General features: G+C 35.9%; 1 protein-coding gene across 3 annotated transcripts in view; it reads left to right on the forward strand.

Annotated features, from left to right (window-relative positions):
- The window catches only part of CCDC171 (coiled-coil domain containing 171), a 143935-nt gene that overhangs the window by 96685 nt on the left and 28387 nt on the right, over positions 1-18863 (forward strand). For all 3 annotated transcript variants that reach the window (XM_027634420.1, XM_027634421.1, XM_027634422.1), the window contains one exon: positions 10101-10232. In XM_027634420.1, the coding sequence (XP_027490221.1) occupies positions 10101-10232 (132 nt within the window). The remainder of the gene's footprint in view (positions 1-10100; positions 10233-18863) is intronic.

An 18863-nucleotide genomic window follows, 5' to 3' on the forward strand; every position in this document is an offset into this window, starting at 1 on the left:
TCCTTAGTAATCTTAGTTGGACTGAGGATAAGACAGTATCTTTAATGGATTCTCTGATCCATTAAAGTGGCCTCATTCTTTTCTAACTCTATTCCTATAAGAATTCCAGAAGGCAGCAATACAGGTACTAGATAAATCTGCCTTTGGGCATACCTGGGTGTAGCATTCAGCAAACAAAACAAGAAGAATCAGAGCAGAAGGAAACAATCTCTGTACAAGGGATCGTTTACACCACTTTCTGCCCCCTGCTGTGCCTGGATGGAAATTCTCGTATCATACATTTGACTAAGTCAAAAAGTGCTTGGCCATGCTTGTGCACAGAATGATTCTTTCAAGACCATTTGAGAGCCACCTTTTATAACCATCACAGATATTTATGGAGCATAAATGTTGAAGAATTTGAGCACTGCATACACTAAGAGAGAAAATATTTTTAGCATCTAGTTCCATGTTCTTCATAAATTACAAGATATTCTTTGAAAGGTTATTTTTTGTCTATCCTGGATCTCGTCACATTAGCTATATTTATCCTTCTCCTGGAGCTGAATTATTTGCACAAGAGTTCTTGATATCATTAAAATGAGAGATCTTTCTTTATCTTAAACCATCAAAATAGTATGGATAAATATCTAAATGCAAATCAATGTTTTAACAAATTAAAAAACCTCAGGAGAATATAGCCAAGGTCAAACAAAGACCTCAAGAGGATATTGGTTTGGCTCAGTTTTATTTTCAAAATATTGAAGATGACCAAAAGGTAATAGAAAAATGATAACAGACATAAAATAATTTTTAATGAAAGAGTTCCAAGAGGAACTGCTATCTACTTGAAGTTCAAACATAAAGAGTTTTCTTAAAAAGTCTTCTAATAGAAAGAAAAAACATTTAAGTGAATGTCTTTTTTTAGAATCCATCTGCAGTCCTTTTTTAATGTATGAAAAATAAATTATTTCTTGAAACACTTTCCTCTCACAAAGTTGAGGTTATTATTTTTGTTATAAATACACCCTTCTTATAATTGCTGATATCTCTTTATTAATTTCTTCTTACTTCTTAATATCAGGTTTGTATAAACAGATTAATAGACATTAGATCTGTTCACTTTCTATAACTAGATTCTTTAACATGCATAGTTAATGATGTACTAGTTATAGTAATACCATCAGCAGAAGAAATCATTTTACACTATCTCTACTAAAATCTTCAGCTTTCCCTTTGTATTACTTCTTCGTTTGAGTGCTTGTGGTGGGTTAGCCTTGGGCACCAGCCAGAGGCCCACTCAGATGCTCTCTCACTTCCCCTCAACAGGATGGGGGGAAGAGATAGCATGAGAAAGCTCAAGTGTTGAGATCTAGATTGCATACTAGTTACTGTCACAGGTAAAATAGTCTACTTAGGGAAGTTATTTTATTTATTAAAATAGGTTTGGAGAGTTTGCAACAACAGTTAAAAAATAAACATAAGCCTTTTAAGCTTAACTGTACTCGTGACTCTTGTGCTCTGAGATAGAGGGCCTTGCAGTCAGTCCATAGTAACTACTCTCTGTTACTTCTTCCTCCTCATGCTGTTTCCTTGAACCAGTGTGGGCTGCAGACCTTCAAGAATACCTGCTCCAGTATGAGCTCTGCATGACTTTCAGTTCCTTCAGGAACTGTCCACTTGCTCTGTTGTGGGATCCTTCATGGACTATGGTGTGGAACTCTCCAGGGGCTACAGGGAAATACCTGATCCAGTGGCTCAAGCATTTCCTCCCCACTTCTTCTCTGACTTTGATATTCAATCTTGTTCTTCCCTCCTGCTCTCCCTGTGTGGTGTGCTTTTTCCAGTCTGAAATTCATTTTCACAGCGGGGCCACCAGCAGGGCTGTGGGGCTCAGCCGTGTCCTGCAGTGGTCTGTTGGTGGTGGCTGGAAGTGGCTTTGTCCCACCTTACAGAGGCTGCCCTCCAGCCCCTGTTGCCAGCACCAGGGCCCCTGCACCTAGTACAGTGCTATAACTGCCTCCTCTTCAACCTGCCTATATCCCTGTACTCTACACTGAGCCTCTGCTACACACCATTATTGGAAGTTATCCCAGCAAGTCAACCTTTACAGAGGCAGAAAATTGTTTCTGTTTCTCCTTGTGCTCTTAACTATTAAAATCTTGACAAGTTTTATAGTCTGTCAGAGTTTTCAGCCTGTCATGGCTGCTTAAGATTTGGCCATTTTAGCAGGTAAAATACCATGTCCTCACAATTTTTTGTAATACCAGTTAGCAACCTATGTGTTCTGACATTTTAGAACAGGTTGGGGATCAAAGCATCTATCCAATTTGCTCCTTTCCTTTTGGCACTTGGTCAGAAAAATTACTCTTCATTCACTTCTGTAGTGCACTTCATTTCTGCTGATTGAAAGGTTCCTATGCCAGCTGGCAGAACAGCTTCCATGCAGACCTGTCAGCAGTCATGCCTTGAAATCCTTTCACTGTTGTGTTTCATTGCCTCGCTGCCACTCCTGTTGTCTTGTCTGAAATGTCCCTAAACTGTCTGTATATGATTTCTGAGCCCCACGGTTCTATCAGTTGAAAAAAATAGAAATACTGTATCATCTATCCTGTTACATACTTGTAAAAAATACGAAGACATCTTTCTTTATCTGATTTAATGATGTATTTTTTTTAATACAGCACGAAGAGACAGTTGGAGGCAGGGTGAGGCCATTGAATACTTGAGAATTAGTAAGGTTGTAACATTAGATTGTTGTTACTGATGGGGTCCATAGCAATCAAGAGCATTTCCTTAGAATGGCTGTTTTACAGCCTGCAAGGAATTAATTTACAAAAGGTTTAAGTCCATATACAGGTGACTACATCAGTAAAAACAGTATAAGTGCTAATAGTTGTTGGCTTCAGCAAGAAGATCACAAGTTGACCAGGCCCTGGAAGAACAGAACAGTTATAAATCTTAAGTTAGCTGCCTCAGTTGGACTCCAGTAGATATGACCTGATATACGTAGGTATAGTGGTCAGCCACATTTCTCTCAGTTAACTGGGATCTATAGTCTATCATATTATTTATTTATTATTATTATTTATTGTTATTATTTAGTTATCTCAATAGTAATTTAAAAGCTCTTGTTTTAGAGATCTCAACTTAAAATTTTTCCTAGCCTAATCAAACACCCAGAGCTGGTTTTTCTATGTGTTTAGACAAACTAACATTAAGAGTGAAGCTTGCTTGTGTTCTCAAGGTCTATCCATCACTGTGGCCCTGGGTTATTCTAAACTGGCCCTATCAGAAGCATATTGAAACAGTGGGCATGTGCAAAAAATCACAAAGGAAACCGAATTAGACTGTTTAAATTCTAAATAATTCCTGTAAGAAGTTTATAGTAGGAAACAAGCTATTATTTCTCTGCGCTAAGAAAAAATGCAGTAAAAATATTACTTTCTCTCCTCAATCTCAGATTAGTACCTCTTAATTTCGGGGTTTGATGAATGACTTTTTTTTCTCCCCTAGTAATCTGACTGTCTTGATCTGTGTTCCTAAAGATCAGTTGTGCAGGACATACAGGTGTTAGCACAGCTGGCTTGCTGATGACAACTCTGTCCATATAGCTGTCTTGTGTGTCATCACTCATATTGTTCAGTGTCATTCTGACCTAGCCAAGCTAAAAATGGTACTCCAGCTCAAGAGGGATTTAGAAACCTTGACAAAGTAAAGATAAGACATTGCCGAATGTCATATCCGTGTGCTTAACTGTTTTCAGTTTAGACATATCTAAATAACTAATTTCAGGGTGCATATTTCTTCTTCTTTATATTTTGTTGGTTTTTTTGGTTTGTTTTTTTTGTTTGTTTGTTTGTTTGTTTTGGTTGGTTGGTTTGTGTTGAGTTGGGCTTTTTTTTAATTTTTTTTTTTTTTTTAAAGGTTGAATACTTTAGTGTAGTTTGCCTTCAGTAAGGAAAAATCATTGTTTGGAGAACTGTGGAACTACTGAATACATTAAATGTTGTTTTCTCCAGACATAGTTTCATTTTCAGTCCAAGGTCACTGAAATCCATTCATAGGGAATGTATTATAGTGCACATCTTGCAATCACAGCGAAGCCCAGGTGCAGTGGTCATCATTTGCAAAAAAAACCCCACTGGGTCAAATTAACATCTTATTCAACAAAGTGTGTAGTGTATGTGTGTAGTAATGTGAGAAAGCTTGAATTATCTTATGAGTAAGTCTGGGATGGTACTCTGCTTTGAAAATTAATTTCCATAATCTTGACTAATCTGGAGCCAAACACACCGAAAACATCAGTTTTATGATGTTTGAGATAATCATAATGAGATATGAGATACGACATACCTCATATCTCATATGAGATATCTCATATGATATATGTCTCCTTATACAAATGGTGTTATGAAGAAATTAATGCTCTTTTAGAAACCACCGGTGAAATGGCTTGTTCTGTAATTAAATGCAGATTTATATGACAATAATCAGAAAGGATAGTCTCTAAATCTGTATGCTAATACAGAAATTTTCAGTAGTTTTTCAATTTAGTGAAATATTTGATATACCTAATTACATTACTTTATGGCTACCTACAGCAAAGTATGTTGAAAAACTTAAAACCTCCACTACCAACAGAAGTCAGACCCTTGGGCTTGAGGATATATTCCTTCTTTTGATGAAAGATGGTACAATAATCTGCTGGCCTTTAATGAGTACTCAAACCTAATTGTGATGACCATATAACAAGTGTCCATTCAGCTGTACCATGTAACTCTTTTTCCCTTTCCCTCCTATTAGACACTATTTTGTCTAAGCAAAATGTGTTTTGGTGTAGTTTGGTTTTCATCCTTCTTGAGGAAAATAAAAGAAGTTTGAGGGGTGTTTTTGCAGTTCATTTGACTAGTTTAGTTCACAAGATCATTGTTCACCTCATTTGCTCTCTAATTGCAGCAATAGTTTTCCAGTTTTCAGGTGTTTGATTTAAAATGCCTTCAGTTTAACCTGTGCAAAACTTGTCTCTTTCTACTTCTAGAGTGATCCTTGATTGCTGAAACATCCTGATGGAAAATATGTTGTCCAGGATTATATAGGCCTTCATTCAGCAATATGCATATACACTTTTTGAAGTGATTTCCTTGTTTTTGGAGCACACTCAGACTCTGGTGTCTATTGAGCAACTGATGATAACAGGTTGACTCTTTGATCTAGCAGCGTGCTGTGGTTTGTACTTCTTTGGATATTGCATGTGCCAAATCCCTTATCAAATCTTTTGGGGTCTGTGTTCCCTTAATGGGCTAATACTTCAAGTGTGATCACTGTTTTCCAGAGAGCCCATAGTATCGGGAAGTAACATTAAGAAAATAACCTGTATTGGCAATTTAGTTGAAGAACTCCTGTTATCAGCACTATTCAGTACTATTGTTGGTCCAACTTCCTTCCTGTATGTTCACTTGTATTTTCTAGTATAGAGTAAAAAAAATCAATAATTCATAACTAAACATGAAAAAAATAAGAAGTGTTCATGAAGGTTTAATTCTGTCCACCAATGTATATAATTTTTTTTTCTTCCATGATAATTCATACCACTATAACAAAGACTTACCCATTCCATTTAGTTACTGTATAATGTTTTCTGTTAAAATACTTCTCATTGAAGAAGGCAAAGGACCATGTTCACTAGACGTGCGTGTCCTTAACTTGTGTAATATGGCCTCCACTGTACATGCTGCGCTGGAGGTATGGACACCATGTGGCTAAATCAGTCACATACTTACAAGGCTGTGGTTAAGACTAAGATGTGGTTTGCATTCAAACTGCTTTCTTCTGTTCTAAAAAGTTCTAAAACCATTTTTGTCCTTTATATATCGTATGCAGAACACATAGCAGTATGGTAGAAACCATTTTGTTTTCGCTCTTCTAGAATGATTTGTGTATTTGTATCTTCTGTTATATCAGTAATATGGTCATCTCAAATAAAATAGATTAAATCAGGGTTTGCCATTCACTTATCACCATATCACTGCATCATTGTAGTTCTGCTGCTACTTAAATTGCAGATGATATGCTATTAAAAAAGTATCAGGAAATGAACGTATAATAAGCCCAAAGTTTTTACTCTCTAATAGTATTTTTTTAAAGTAGAATTGGTGAACTTCGAACTTATAAAATTTACATGGTGAAATTTATATCCATAAATTATCTTATTTTCATAATAAAAAACCATTGAATTAGGCACAAAATAGAAACTAAAATCTCAGGTTTGTTGTACCAGTCAGACAGTATCTGGGCACAGACATTAGGAAGGCCTAGGCACATTCTAATACCATTTGCAACTTGCTAGCGTTTAGTACCATATCTCTATTGGCATAAGACATACTGGCTCGAACTGTGTAGAGGAAAACCACAGTGAGCCCAGAAGTGGTCTGTGGACAAAGCTATTGTTATCTTGAATCAGCAGAAAATTTTGAAGTCAATTTTTGGACGTGCAGAATTAGCCCATCAAATTCTACACCTTGGTTCAGTCAATAACGTAACTTCAGTTTATTATTCAGTTTCAGCTTTGATCTGAATTAATGAATACTTTATTGATTTTAATTTGAGTGGCTATAGTCTTGTCTTCTTTGTTGCTGTCTTAATTAATTAAAAAGTTAAACACCATCATAAGTCACTATACCCCTTTGTTTTAAAATATTATGAGTATTGTAGTAGAGTTGTGTGGATCTATGTGTGATTTTACCTGGTTTTGGATAGTATTTCTGTATGGCTAAACTGAAAAATCTAAGGATCATACTCAGCTACACACTGTCACAGCACTTAACTATATTCAGTATAAAATCACTCTAGCAACTTTTCACCATTGCAGCTAAAATTATGTTTACCAAAATCAGAAATAACCAGAATCTTCACTAATGTTGGATAAATATACATTTATATAATTTTTCTCTATATTAATTTTAGAGTATAGGGAAGTGGAACTGGCTTTAGACATTTTTAATCATTGTAGTAAGCTTGATTAGCTGATTAGGTTTTTTAGATTTTAACATTATATCTCTAGCCTAAGGAGACGCCTCAGACAAAATAGCCTTGCTTTAGAGTTCGTATATATATAAAAAAGAATGTCGTTAAATACAAAAAAAGCTCTGAAAGTTGCATCTTAAAGCTAAACTACATAGGATGGTTTTCCTGGCTGTCAAGCTTCCAAAAAAAACCCCCTCTTTTTTAAAAAAATAAAACTACCAGTTTGACCTTTGCATCATAGTTCTCTAATGTAAGTCAGTCTGTGAGTGTTGTGCTTGCTCCATTAGAAAATGAGGAAATAAACTCAGTTTCCCAACTCTTGTCATTATATTTCTGGATCTCAAAAAGCCAATCGACAGAAGTTATTAAATTAGTTTTTAATTAAGATTTTGTACAAGTATAGTCTATGTAGCATGATTCTGTGTAAGCATGGCCATTGTAGTTTTCCAGTCTTTTAACAGGTAGCCAACTCGAAGATTATTTTCATTTCTAGTGAAACAATGTAATGATATTTGTACAGTATGCACCCAGTGTTTTGTTCTTTTTCCTGAATCCCTGTGAGTATTTTTCAAAGGAAAAGTCTGCCTTAATTTTGTATTTCTCAGTATGCATATTGATAATGAGATTTACTCTTTACAATCTAAGTATTTGCAAACAGAAAATGTTGTGTTTGGTTTTTTTTGGTTGTGATCTTCCTGTCAAATATCATAATCTTTAAGAAGCTAATATGTACTTTTCTGAAACAGTGGTATTAATGGCATATGTTTATCAAAATGCAGCCATTTTAAAAAATGGGTTTTATTTTTTATTGTTCAGTGAATGTCAGGCCTCAATACCGAAATGGAGAGTTTGAAACTAATAGGGTTAAAAGGACTTCTACTGTCTGTACTGTGTATGTATTATACCTACATTGCTTATACATTGTTTTTTTCCCCCTAGTATTAGCAATCTGCTTTTGTACTTTGACATAGGGATTTCCCTTGTGAATTTTGTCACAGAAAAAAGAGAATCATCAATATCGCGGTTAAACTTGACTTTCAAAGCTAATAGTATCTCATTTGGGGGCTGAAATTTAATAAATTTTCTTTGATTCTGTTTGAGTTTTTAAACATCAAACAATGAATTGGCCAGGGTGCAGTAAAATATTTAGATCTATTGACTATGGTTCAGAAGGGTAGAAGGCAAAACACTGGTGGTTTGATGTTGATAAATTCTTAGTACCTTAATCCACATTAATGTTTTCTTTTATCTGTGTGCATACTGGCAGCAAAGACACTGAAAAGTTGGTGTATATATAAGCTATAAAAATGTAAATCGTGTGTGTGTGTGTGTGTATTTAAAGCAATGCATTTTGTTATATTCAGCAAGGTTAACATCTGACCAGAATTACACATGCTGACAGAACACTCTAGAGAGTATATTTGTTCCATAGGACTGTATATCCTGAACCTAGTGCACTATGTGTGCAAAAAATGTGTAGAGGACCTTTCCTGTTATAAAAATTGCATCATAGTGCATATGTTTGGCAGCCACAGGTATTGACAGGAATTCTTTAGGTCAACTTGGGAAATGTAGGGCTCCCTATTCCCACAGAACAGAGGAATGAATAACATAAAATCTTTTCTTCTTTGTGTCAGTAGATTTGCACAGCTTCTTTCAATCAGAGCAGATTTCAAAGGCTCTGCTATTATTTGAAAGATGTTCACTCATAATCAACATTTTACAAAAATCTAATTTTGTAAGTAGTTACAGAAAAGTAATCTGGGATTTAAAATTAATAGACCTAGGTTTTAATTCATGTTCGATGTGTTCTTGTGGGCAAGAGAGCCTTTAAGAAAAACTGAAATATATTTAGATAGTATTTAGTAAATGGTTTATCTATTGAGTTATGGGTATTTAGTATATATTCAGTTTATGTTTTACTATCAGACTGTATATTGTTTAGTTAAAGACTATGTTTGCAACACTTGCTATTGCTACTCAACACATGCAGTCTATGCCTAATGAATGGATTTCATCTATTCATTTGTACTAATATGTGTTTGTATGTGTGTCTATCCATCTGTATTACAATCTAATGTGACTACTGGGGTCTCCTGGAGGTGGACATGGTAATTTTTGTATTAAATAGAATGAAAAATGGGTGTGTGGCATCATATGGTGTACGAACATAGCTGATGCGCCTGTGGAAGTTACGTGTTAAATACATATAATTTCACGTCCGCGCTGACAGACTCTGGACACGTTGCGAAACGCGGGGAAGTGTTGGATTTTGGTCAGAGTCCAATGTTTGTCCGTGCCCGAGGACAAAGCGGTGCTGCCGCGCGCGGCCGGCAGGTGGCAGTGCGACACCAAGGGCGCGGGGGCTGCGCGGGGCCGCCCGCGCTCCGCGAGTCCGACCGCCCGCCGAAGGACTGGACATCAATCTGTCTGGGCTTTGTGCAAATTGTAGCATTTCCCACTTCAAACTGGCACGGTCAGAAACTGTACAAAAGTCGATTAATACCACTTAGTGCGTTATTTCTTACAGTGACTCTGCAATAAGAGATCTAGTAGCATTTTTTTTTTTTTTTTCCCCTTGTTAATTGGAAAGCTACAGGTTAGTTCACTTTGCTTTGTTTGTGGATTATTCATTTTATTTGGGATTTTAACTGAATTGCTACTAAATGAACCTTATTCTGGCGAACTGATACAATCTCCCTATAGTACACAGAACTCACATGCCAGCTTCTTGCTGGTATGATCGCATGAACTTTTTAATTTCATAGCTCATGTTTGTTTCAGTAGAAGTACAATTACTATTGTTTTCTTATGAGGTTTTTACAGGGGACAGTGAAATGTATATGCCAGCCGGACTAGTGTCCCTTATTCTCATTTCAGACCAGGGGAAGATGCTTTTTCTTCTTAACATTCTCTCCCAGCACTCGGAATTAGAGATTTATTTGCAACGAAAAATCAATTAGTCCTAAATTTATTCATGGATTTCAGGTCCAGCGATCAATGCAAGTCCACTCAGTGGGCTCAAGGGGACCCAGTTCATCCCAGTTAATGTGTCTGAAGGGGAATTACCATTGATACTGTTTTTTTCCCTTTAGGTCAGAGATCAGGCCTTGCTGCCATGTGCTGCGGCAGCCACGAATGACTTCACCCTGGAGCTACCCAAACTGCACTTAGAGACCTTTTCAGAGGAAGGGCTGAAGGGCAGGCCAGAGGCTGCAGCATTTCAGGTTAGAGTCTAAGATAATCCTGATTCTTGTTTTCATTTTTGGCAACTGAGATAGAGCAAGAAGCTAGACTTCTCTGAATGTGTGGAGAACAAAAATCTTCAAAACTATTGCAGTGAACAGTTGAAAGAGGAATAATTTCCATTTATACTGTTGTATGTGGTATTTCAGAGATGATGTGAACTTTTAATTCTGCAGTAATAGTGTTAAATAACTGTCAGGAATATGACCATGGAAAAATTAAAATGTTATATTTGAAATGTAATATCACTCTCTACCCCCCCTCCTCCCTTTAATTTAAGCAAGACAAATGAAAAAAAGCCCAAGATTCTTATGCTGCTACTTGTATCAGCAATCTGACTGTATCAGATTTTTTTGTATTATAGGTTTAGAATTAACAGTGATTTTTAGCTGTTCTAATTTAAAACAAACTGCTACTTAGAATACCTTAATATGGAAACTATTTGATTCATCTAGGTTTATAGATTTATGTTTCAAAATATTAATTTTTTTAGTGGAAACAGTGGGGAGAAAAAGAGAAATCAATTGAAAATGTACATATTTTCAGCTCTGAAAATTGATCCTGTGCAATGCCTCCTTATTGTTTTTAAGTTTGTTATATCTTCTTCTATACAAACTATACCTTAGTCTTTATAGCTGTACAGAATACATTGTTTTTAAAGGCAGAATATTTTGTTTTCCTAGTGAGAGAACAAAAGGCAGAGTGAGTTCCTAGTTCTTTCTTCTGTCTGAATCAGAGGAAAGATAGTCAAGAGAAATACAAGGGCATTAGACAATGCAAGTATTACATTGTGTGTGTACTTTTCTGTAGTAACTCTTTTGAATTTATTATAGGTGTTGTATTCTAGATGTAGTATGTAATGACAGGAATAGTGTTACAAAATTAAACATTCAAGAAAGACAGATTCCAACTTGGAAATTTCTCATTGTTACCCTCTTGCATACGTGCATTTTAATATGACAGAGATTTAAATTATGTGTTTCTCTAATAAAGCAGTAATATGTAACACCTTCAGATTCCCATGAACTTTAGTTGGCACAGCTGTATGTCTTTAACAAAGGGTACCTTTCAAATGCTTCCCCAGCATAGTGATGATCACTTCTAAAACTGTGCTAAAGGTTCCACAGGTGGCATCTTTTCAAAGAAGCTGTCATGGAAATCACCAGCTTTTAGATGCTACTTTTCTATTCAGTGGTAGCTGTTCAGTGATAGCTGCTGCTTTTTTTTTTTGTCCCATCCCAACTTCTATTCTGTTTTGACCTTACAATGATGACAGAAGCATTTGCAAGGCAGCCTATTTATTCTTTCTTTTTAAGAAGATGAAAAGAAACAGAAATATAAAAAGTTGCACTTCACATTTGTACAAAGTGCTTGTGGTATAGCTAACACATAGCAATGTATGTGCTGGATAGCTCGTTGGTGGTGCAGTGTTGTAAACCTACTTTTTGTTTGCCTGACAGCTTCGGTTACACTTGGTTACTCTGTGCCTACGCAAACAATACCAAAGGTTCAGTCCATATCACTGTGAGGTTCCTTTTCTCCTTCCCTTTCTCCTTTTCCCTTTTCCTTCTTTTCCTTCCTCTTCTGTCCCTCCTCCTCTCTCTGTCCCTCTCCTGCTCCCCCTCCCCCTCTTCCTTTCCTATCTCTGATTACACAGTGCCTGTTTGATAAGTTTCTAAGTACATTATAGAGATTTTATTATGAAATTTGCCTTTTGTAGCTGGGAATCAGATAATTGATTTTAATGTCACTGTATGTAAAACTATATTATAGACAATCGTCTAATCCTGAATGAGGTGAATGGTTAGTACATTTATATGTTAGAACAGTTAGAACATTTGTATATTCATACGCATCCTCATAGATTATCTTTCTTCCAAATTTTTCAGAAAGCAAGTGGCTCTCAAGGACATTTTGAATGAAATCCACTATCCTTAATTTACCTCATGAGCTCAGCAGCATTAGAGATCTATATTCCTTGTCATTGGGAATATGGGAAGTCTTAGAATTTTTAAATTGTTGTTGTCTTTGTGTAAATATTTCTTGTGAAAAATATACTTTCTTTATAATAGGCAAGTGCAAAGAAGGTTGACATGATGAACCTAAGTTGCCTGACTGTGAACTAAGCTATCAGAGATTTGGGGTTTTTTTGTGGCATGCTTAATTAAATATCTTGGTTTTTAGCAAATGCTTCCAACATTCCAAATACCATGAAGACTTACAGGGCTGATCAAACAAACACACGAATAAAGTCCCTGTCATTCCCAAATGAAATAACCATGTAGAAGGTGTGCATCTTTTAAATAGTTTAGTTTACACTCTGGACCTTTAGGTAATGAAATGAAATGTTTCGTGCACAAAGTTCTAGGTATCTTCTTCAAAGCTTGCACCTTTTGTAATGGCTCTTGAATCACAAAATTATGCAGTAGGTTGAAATATTAAGTTATTCAACAAGAATATCCTTGCACTGAGTGTCTTCTAAAGCCCCATGCAAGTAGTGAAAGTGTGACTTAATTTGTAGGCATTTTTAAAATTCTTGAGCACTGCAAGAGAATGACTATAATAGTTTGAAAATGTCACTTCAAATGGATAAGTAAAGAAAAAGTGGAATATCTCAATGAGTAATATATCATTGCTATAGCTTTGAAGCATCTCACCCTGTATGTAATTGCTGTGAAAAATGTTATGTCACAAAGTAATACTGTTTGTTGCTCATTTAAGTTTGAAAGTGGAAAATTATAGTATTGTTTTCAAGCAGCTGAAACACAGGAACACAGGATTGTTCTGGCCATGCCTGAATGTTCCTACAAAAAGAGACAAAAAGTGGAACCATATATGAAACCTTCAGTGAATACAGGATATAGGGTTAAAAAAGCAACTAAAATGACATGGCATTGCTAATTGTAGTAGTCTTGCTTGGCAGATGACTATTTAAATTAACCAATAAAGGTTATCAGCTCTTTCTAAAATAGAAAATTCAATTGTGTTACATCTTTAGGAAGAGAATAAGGTTACTTACTAATATTAACTCTCCCTTCTGAAAGAGTTTATTGGCTCACAGAAAAAGTGGTTCAGAAGATTAATTCTGAATTGTCTCAAATACTTTTACATCAAGTATGTAATTGACACTTATGCCAAGAGTTTTTACCTGAAAACAATGAATAAAGCCCCCAAATAAATCATACAAGATTTAAACGTTCATGTATAAATAATTAAGCATCAGTATATTCTCCCTGTGGGTTTCTTCTCTTTGGAGATATAGACACAGAAGGGTAAGAACTGCTATGAAAGAAACTTATTGAAGAAAATTAAGATACCTCAGACACATATGTTAATGTTATGTTTTAAAGCAATTATAGTTGAATTATGCTAAAACAGCTTCTAAATATTTATGAGCATGATGCAACATATCTGAAGACATGACTCCAAGTTACTAGTTGAACACACAAAGGAAACCAGAAAGGGACTTGGAGGTGCAGGCTCATGCTAAACGTGAGCCAGCAGTGTGCCCAGGTGGCCAAGAAGGCCACTGACATCCTGGTTTATATAAGCAATAGTGTGGCCAGCAGGACTAGGGAAGGGGATTGTCCCCCTGTAGTCAGCACCGGTGAAGCAACGCCTCAAATTCTGTGTTCAGTTTTGGGCCCCTGATGACAAGAAAGACATTGAGGTGCTGGAGTATGTCCAGAGAAGGGCAGCAGAGCTGGTGAAGGGTTTGGAGAACGAGTCCTGTGAGAAGCAGCTGAGGAAGCTGGGGAGTGTTTAGTGAAGAAAAGGTGGCTCATGGGACACCTTATTACTCTCTACAAATACCTGAAAGAAAGTTGCAGCAAGACAGAGCTTGGTCTTTTCTCCCAGGCAGCTAGCAACAGCACAAGAGGACTAAGCTTCAAGCTACACCAGAGGAGTTTCAGGTTGGACATCAAAGAGGGTGGTTAAGCACTGGAATGGACAGTCTAGGGAGGTGGTGGAGTCACCATACCTGAAAGTGTTCAAGAAACAATGTCCTCTGGTTTTTTTTATCTCTCTCTGCCACATGCTGTTGTGCTCTGCTACCTGTCCCCATGTCCTTCCTGCAGATTCTCCATGACACATGTGCTCTCCTGGCTGAGTACTTTCTTGTTGCTGTGCTCACACTGATGTACATGCTCTTGCTCTCCCTCTCCCTGCATGTCTGCTCTCTCTGCCCTACACATGTTTGTGCTTTCCTTCTGTCAATCTCTGCCTGCTGCTCTGCCTGGGTCTCTCTCAGTCTCTGCCCCTCTCTTCTGCTCCCTGTGCCCATCTTTCCCACTCTATCTTGCTTGCTGTACATCAGTCTTTCCGTCCTCATTGTCCCTCCCTCCAACCTGCCCCATCTTGCTTCCTCTGTCACTGTCTTCAGCATGTATCCATCTGTTCATGCAGGTTTAGAAAGTCCACATGGGATTTATATGCACTTCTTTGCCTTTCTTAGGTGTTTTGAAGTAATTTTGAATGAAAAGTGCAGTGATAACATAGAGTAATATAGTCAAGTATTGACATATCTTCGGTGTTAGCATATAATCGTTACAAATTTACAAAGAAGTAGGTTCTTACTGTTTACGCATTCATGCATGATTTAGTCATGCATTAACTAATTGTGTTGTAGGTCCACTTTTTATAAATAATTTGACGAAAATAAATGTAGTTTTAGGAGCGTCCTAATTTGTATTTAACTTGTTTATTAATTTTAGATTTATGCTTAATAGATTAGAAGGTGAAAGATATGCATAATTTTGCTGATAATTTTCTTCAAAATAATAAACACTTTCTCATTCCTGAGTTTGCTTGTCAGTAAAAAAGTTCTTACCAAATTGAGGAAGCAAATGATTTCAAAGGTAACATTATCATTCTGTCATTGGATTTTATCCTCTGCATAGGGCATGTCATTCAAACATAAATCAGTTCTGATATGAGGACTTAATAAGAAAAATTAATCATGGAGTAGCTGCTTAAAAGTTGGATTATTAGTATTTTAAATCTTGTACTTCTGTTTTAGAGCCATTTGATTTTTTTTAATGGCATGACTGTAAAAGAAAAAAATGTGGTTTTTTCTCTTAATACTAAAGAAAGAAGAAATCTATTTTAGAGTCTTGAAGATAGTGCAGCATGCATACACTTCTAGTGTTTTCTTTTTACTTAAACTGTGTCACCAGAGAAGGAACTATCCACTGTATTATAGATACCGGAATGCTGCCTCCTCTGGAATTAGTTGCTGTTTCTTGTCAGGTGAAACTGGGTCTTCATTTTCCAGGAGTTCTACAGCAGCTTTCAACAGCAACAGGGCTGCCCTTACACTCTTTTCTTCTCCTATCCTAATTAGATAAGACTAATTTCTTAGCTAGTGTCAAAATGTGCTACTTCTAAACTGACTACAAGCCTGCCTTTCAATATACTGTTCAAAGAGAAAAGTGATTCTTTATTACTCTAATGCTGCTTTACACTTCCACTTTGAGCTGAAATACTCATGAATAAGTAGATGTTTTAAATTCACTAGAGTGAGGCGACACCTCTTGCAACCCTGACCTTTTGTAGACTTCAATTTGTCAAAAATAAAGTTTGTACAGGACTTAAGAAACAATAATTAAGAACTAAGTAAAATCTGAATAACCAGATTGAAGAGATGTAGCATGAAGAATTCTAATTTAATCTCCTTGAATGTCTTTTGTCTCCAGATAGCAGCTGTATCATGCTGCTAAATATTTAGAAACCATTTTAGCATAATTAAACTATAAATACTTTAAATCATACTATTAATGTATACTAGCAAAATACTATTTAAAATATAAAAAAATGAGGCATCTTTTAAATACCAGTGACGTTGGAAATTTGCCTTCTGTAATTTGAATTTCACACCACTCTCCTTTCTGAGGGTTAACTGTATTCCTGACTTCTTTCCTTTTCAGAGCATTTGTGTTAGCAGTTTTTTCCTCCCTCTTCTCTATGGGATTTTTGTTGCTCTCTCTCCTTTCCTTATTTCCCCCCTCTTGTTATTAACCTCTTTTCCTCACTTTCTCAGCCACCTTTGCATTTCTTGTTTCTTCCCTTGTCTTTCTTCTTTCTAATAAATTAGTACAGATAATATGAAGAACCTTCTCACAGGGCTTTGTAGTTAGCTGTACACTGTTTGCACCCCAACCATGCTAATTAAGGCTTGGCCTTACGGGACCATAAATATCAAAGTCAGTATCTGTAATCACCAACTAATCAATTACTGAAAGCTGTCTCTTTGTGCCTGTGACACTACTAACTCTTGTCCAGCCCCTTTCGTAAGCACTATTAGTTTTGTAAAAACTTTTCACTAAGATGTACTGATGATTATCTTGAATGCCAAAGTTAGTATATAATCATTTAACCTTCCTGTAATCTTTCTTAATGGAAAATGTTCTTTCTTGACCCTGTCAAGCAATCATGTAGCTATCCGCCTTTGTCCATTTAGAGTTTTTCATGCATTTATGTCTGTTGTGTGTTTGTGATCTCTTAGGAATTATCTGTGCTGATATGCAGGAAAGCTCTGTAAGAATTGTGTAAAATACGATCTTAATTCACTAAGTTTATTTGTTTAGTTTTGCTTCTGCTTGTAATCCTGAGAATTTTTTTCCCAGCTGGTTACCAAGTTGTTGCATCTTATAGCAGGAAGCATCTTTCTTGTTTTCTGTTCACTATTCTTTCATGAGAAAAATTACTCCAGAGTTCATAGTGATCTCAATATGTACCCAGACTGCCTCAGTGAATAAGGACAGACTCCTAAATGCTATAATTACAAAAATAAAACATCGTTCAATCACAGAAGATATAAAATATAATTTTCACAACACCTTGTTTGTTAGACAGATTTTCTAACTTTAGAAATTCTTTCTTTCAGAACTGCACAGTTTTATCTGTGCACGGTATCTTCAGAAAAGGAGTAATTTTACCAGATAACTGATGTGACTGTATTTTTTGTGTGCAGTTTATACCATTGTAACACAGACAAGTCAGAAGCATAGGTGTTTAACTGTTGATAATAATGTGGGTTAAAAATTGAATTCATGAAGTGAATACTGTGAAAGATTAGGAATTGTCTGGAGTCCTTTTTTTGTTTGTACTGGTTCTTTTAATTTCAGAAACTAAGAAGAAATACTGAGCAATAGAAATTAAGAAGGCAATAGACTTTATTACATAAATATTTAAGTAGCAGAAACAGAATCAGACTATTTTCTATTCTTAATTATACATAAAATAAAAAACCAACTGTCAAATGCTGAAGCTTTTATTTATTTTTTTTCTTCTTAACTGCTTAGTAATCCGTTATGATAAAACATGTCTATCTCTTTGTTATTCTTATCAATAGCTTACAGAGTAAGAAAAAATTATTAAATACTGCACTATATTAGTGCAAGAATTTTGTAATGGAATTGAGAGAAATTTCTGCCCAGATATTGCATTTGGTGGTCCTTGTAGTTAAAGACCTGAGAAAGGAAGGGTTATCTACAATTTGAGAGAGTTTATTATGGCTTAGTGATTTGCTGATTGATTTCATTTGCTGTCAGTTAAGGCTCTCTTAATGTCAGCTTTCTTTGCATAGTGCCTTGAAATAAAGACTGATGAAGATTTTTCAGATTGATGCCACTTACATAAACTGACCCTGATTTGCCCTTCTGCAAGACAGTATAAGTGACAGCAGTTAGAGGAAAATATAGCAATGAATTAAGAAAAACACTAAATCTTTCAGAATATAAAACTAGGCATAATAAAACCCCAGGCTGTTCTGTTATTTCCACATTGTCCTGTGTTGAAGAAATAGACTGGGATAGCATCCCAAGTGGTATAGTGCTGAAGTGAAATTTGAAGAGGACAAGCTTTGAAAGGATTAAAAGTTAACCTGTTTTTTTAACAAATTCTACCAATTTGGCCTTTTTTTTTTTTTTTTTTTAAGGGAGTGTGGCTGGCAGGAAGAGTTGTGTAAATTGTGGCTCGTAATTCACATATGTTGTTACCTGCAAATTTTATTTTTTGCATTGCAGAAATCATAACAAACTGTTTTGAAGCTGTTGTCTTGATTTTTCAATAACTGAATTGATTGATTGGTCTAGTGACACATGTTGCTAGTATCCTAAGATCACAAATACCAACATTATATTGGACTGTGAAAAGCACAAATTCTTAGGTTTCATATGGTCTATTCCTATTGGTGCTCCAGGACTAATATGCTTTAAGTAGGGCACTCAAATTAATATTTGTCCATTGCTGTACCCAATTCTGTTATGGTGTTTTAAAGTCTCTCTTCATTATGCTCTTTTCCCTCATTTTGGTCTCTTCCTGTTAGAAGCAAAAAGGTGGTAAGAAATTAGGGGCGAGGAGAAAATGGAGGGGTCTGGAAGGTACTGTAACTAATGGAAATTTCATGAATGTGGAATGTTTTGTAAACCTGAATAATAGGGATACACAGCCTGCATGTTGGCAAGTTTACCTGCAAAAGATTGAATGTTTCATGGCCTTTGAAAAGATAATAGTCATGGAAGGACCAACATTGTTTATTCTCCTGGAACCTTGCTAGAACTTAAATTACTTTGGATTGCTTCAACATCATGATCTTTTTTGATAGAAGT

Source organism: Corapipo altera, unplaced genomic scaffold, assembly GCF_003945725.1.
Source record: "Corapipo altera isolate COAL_440 unplaced genomic scaffold, ASM394572v1 61411, whole genome shotgun sequence".
Lineage (NCBI taxonomy): Eukaryota > Metazoa > Chordata > Aves > Passeriformes > Pipridae > Corapipo > Corapipo altera.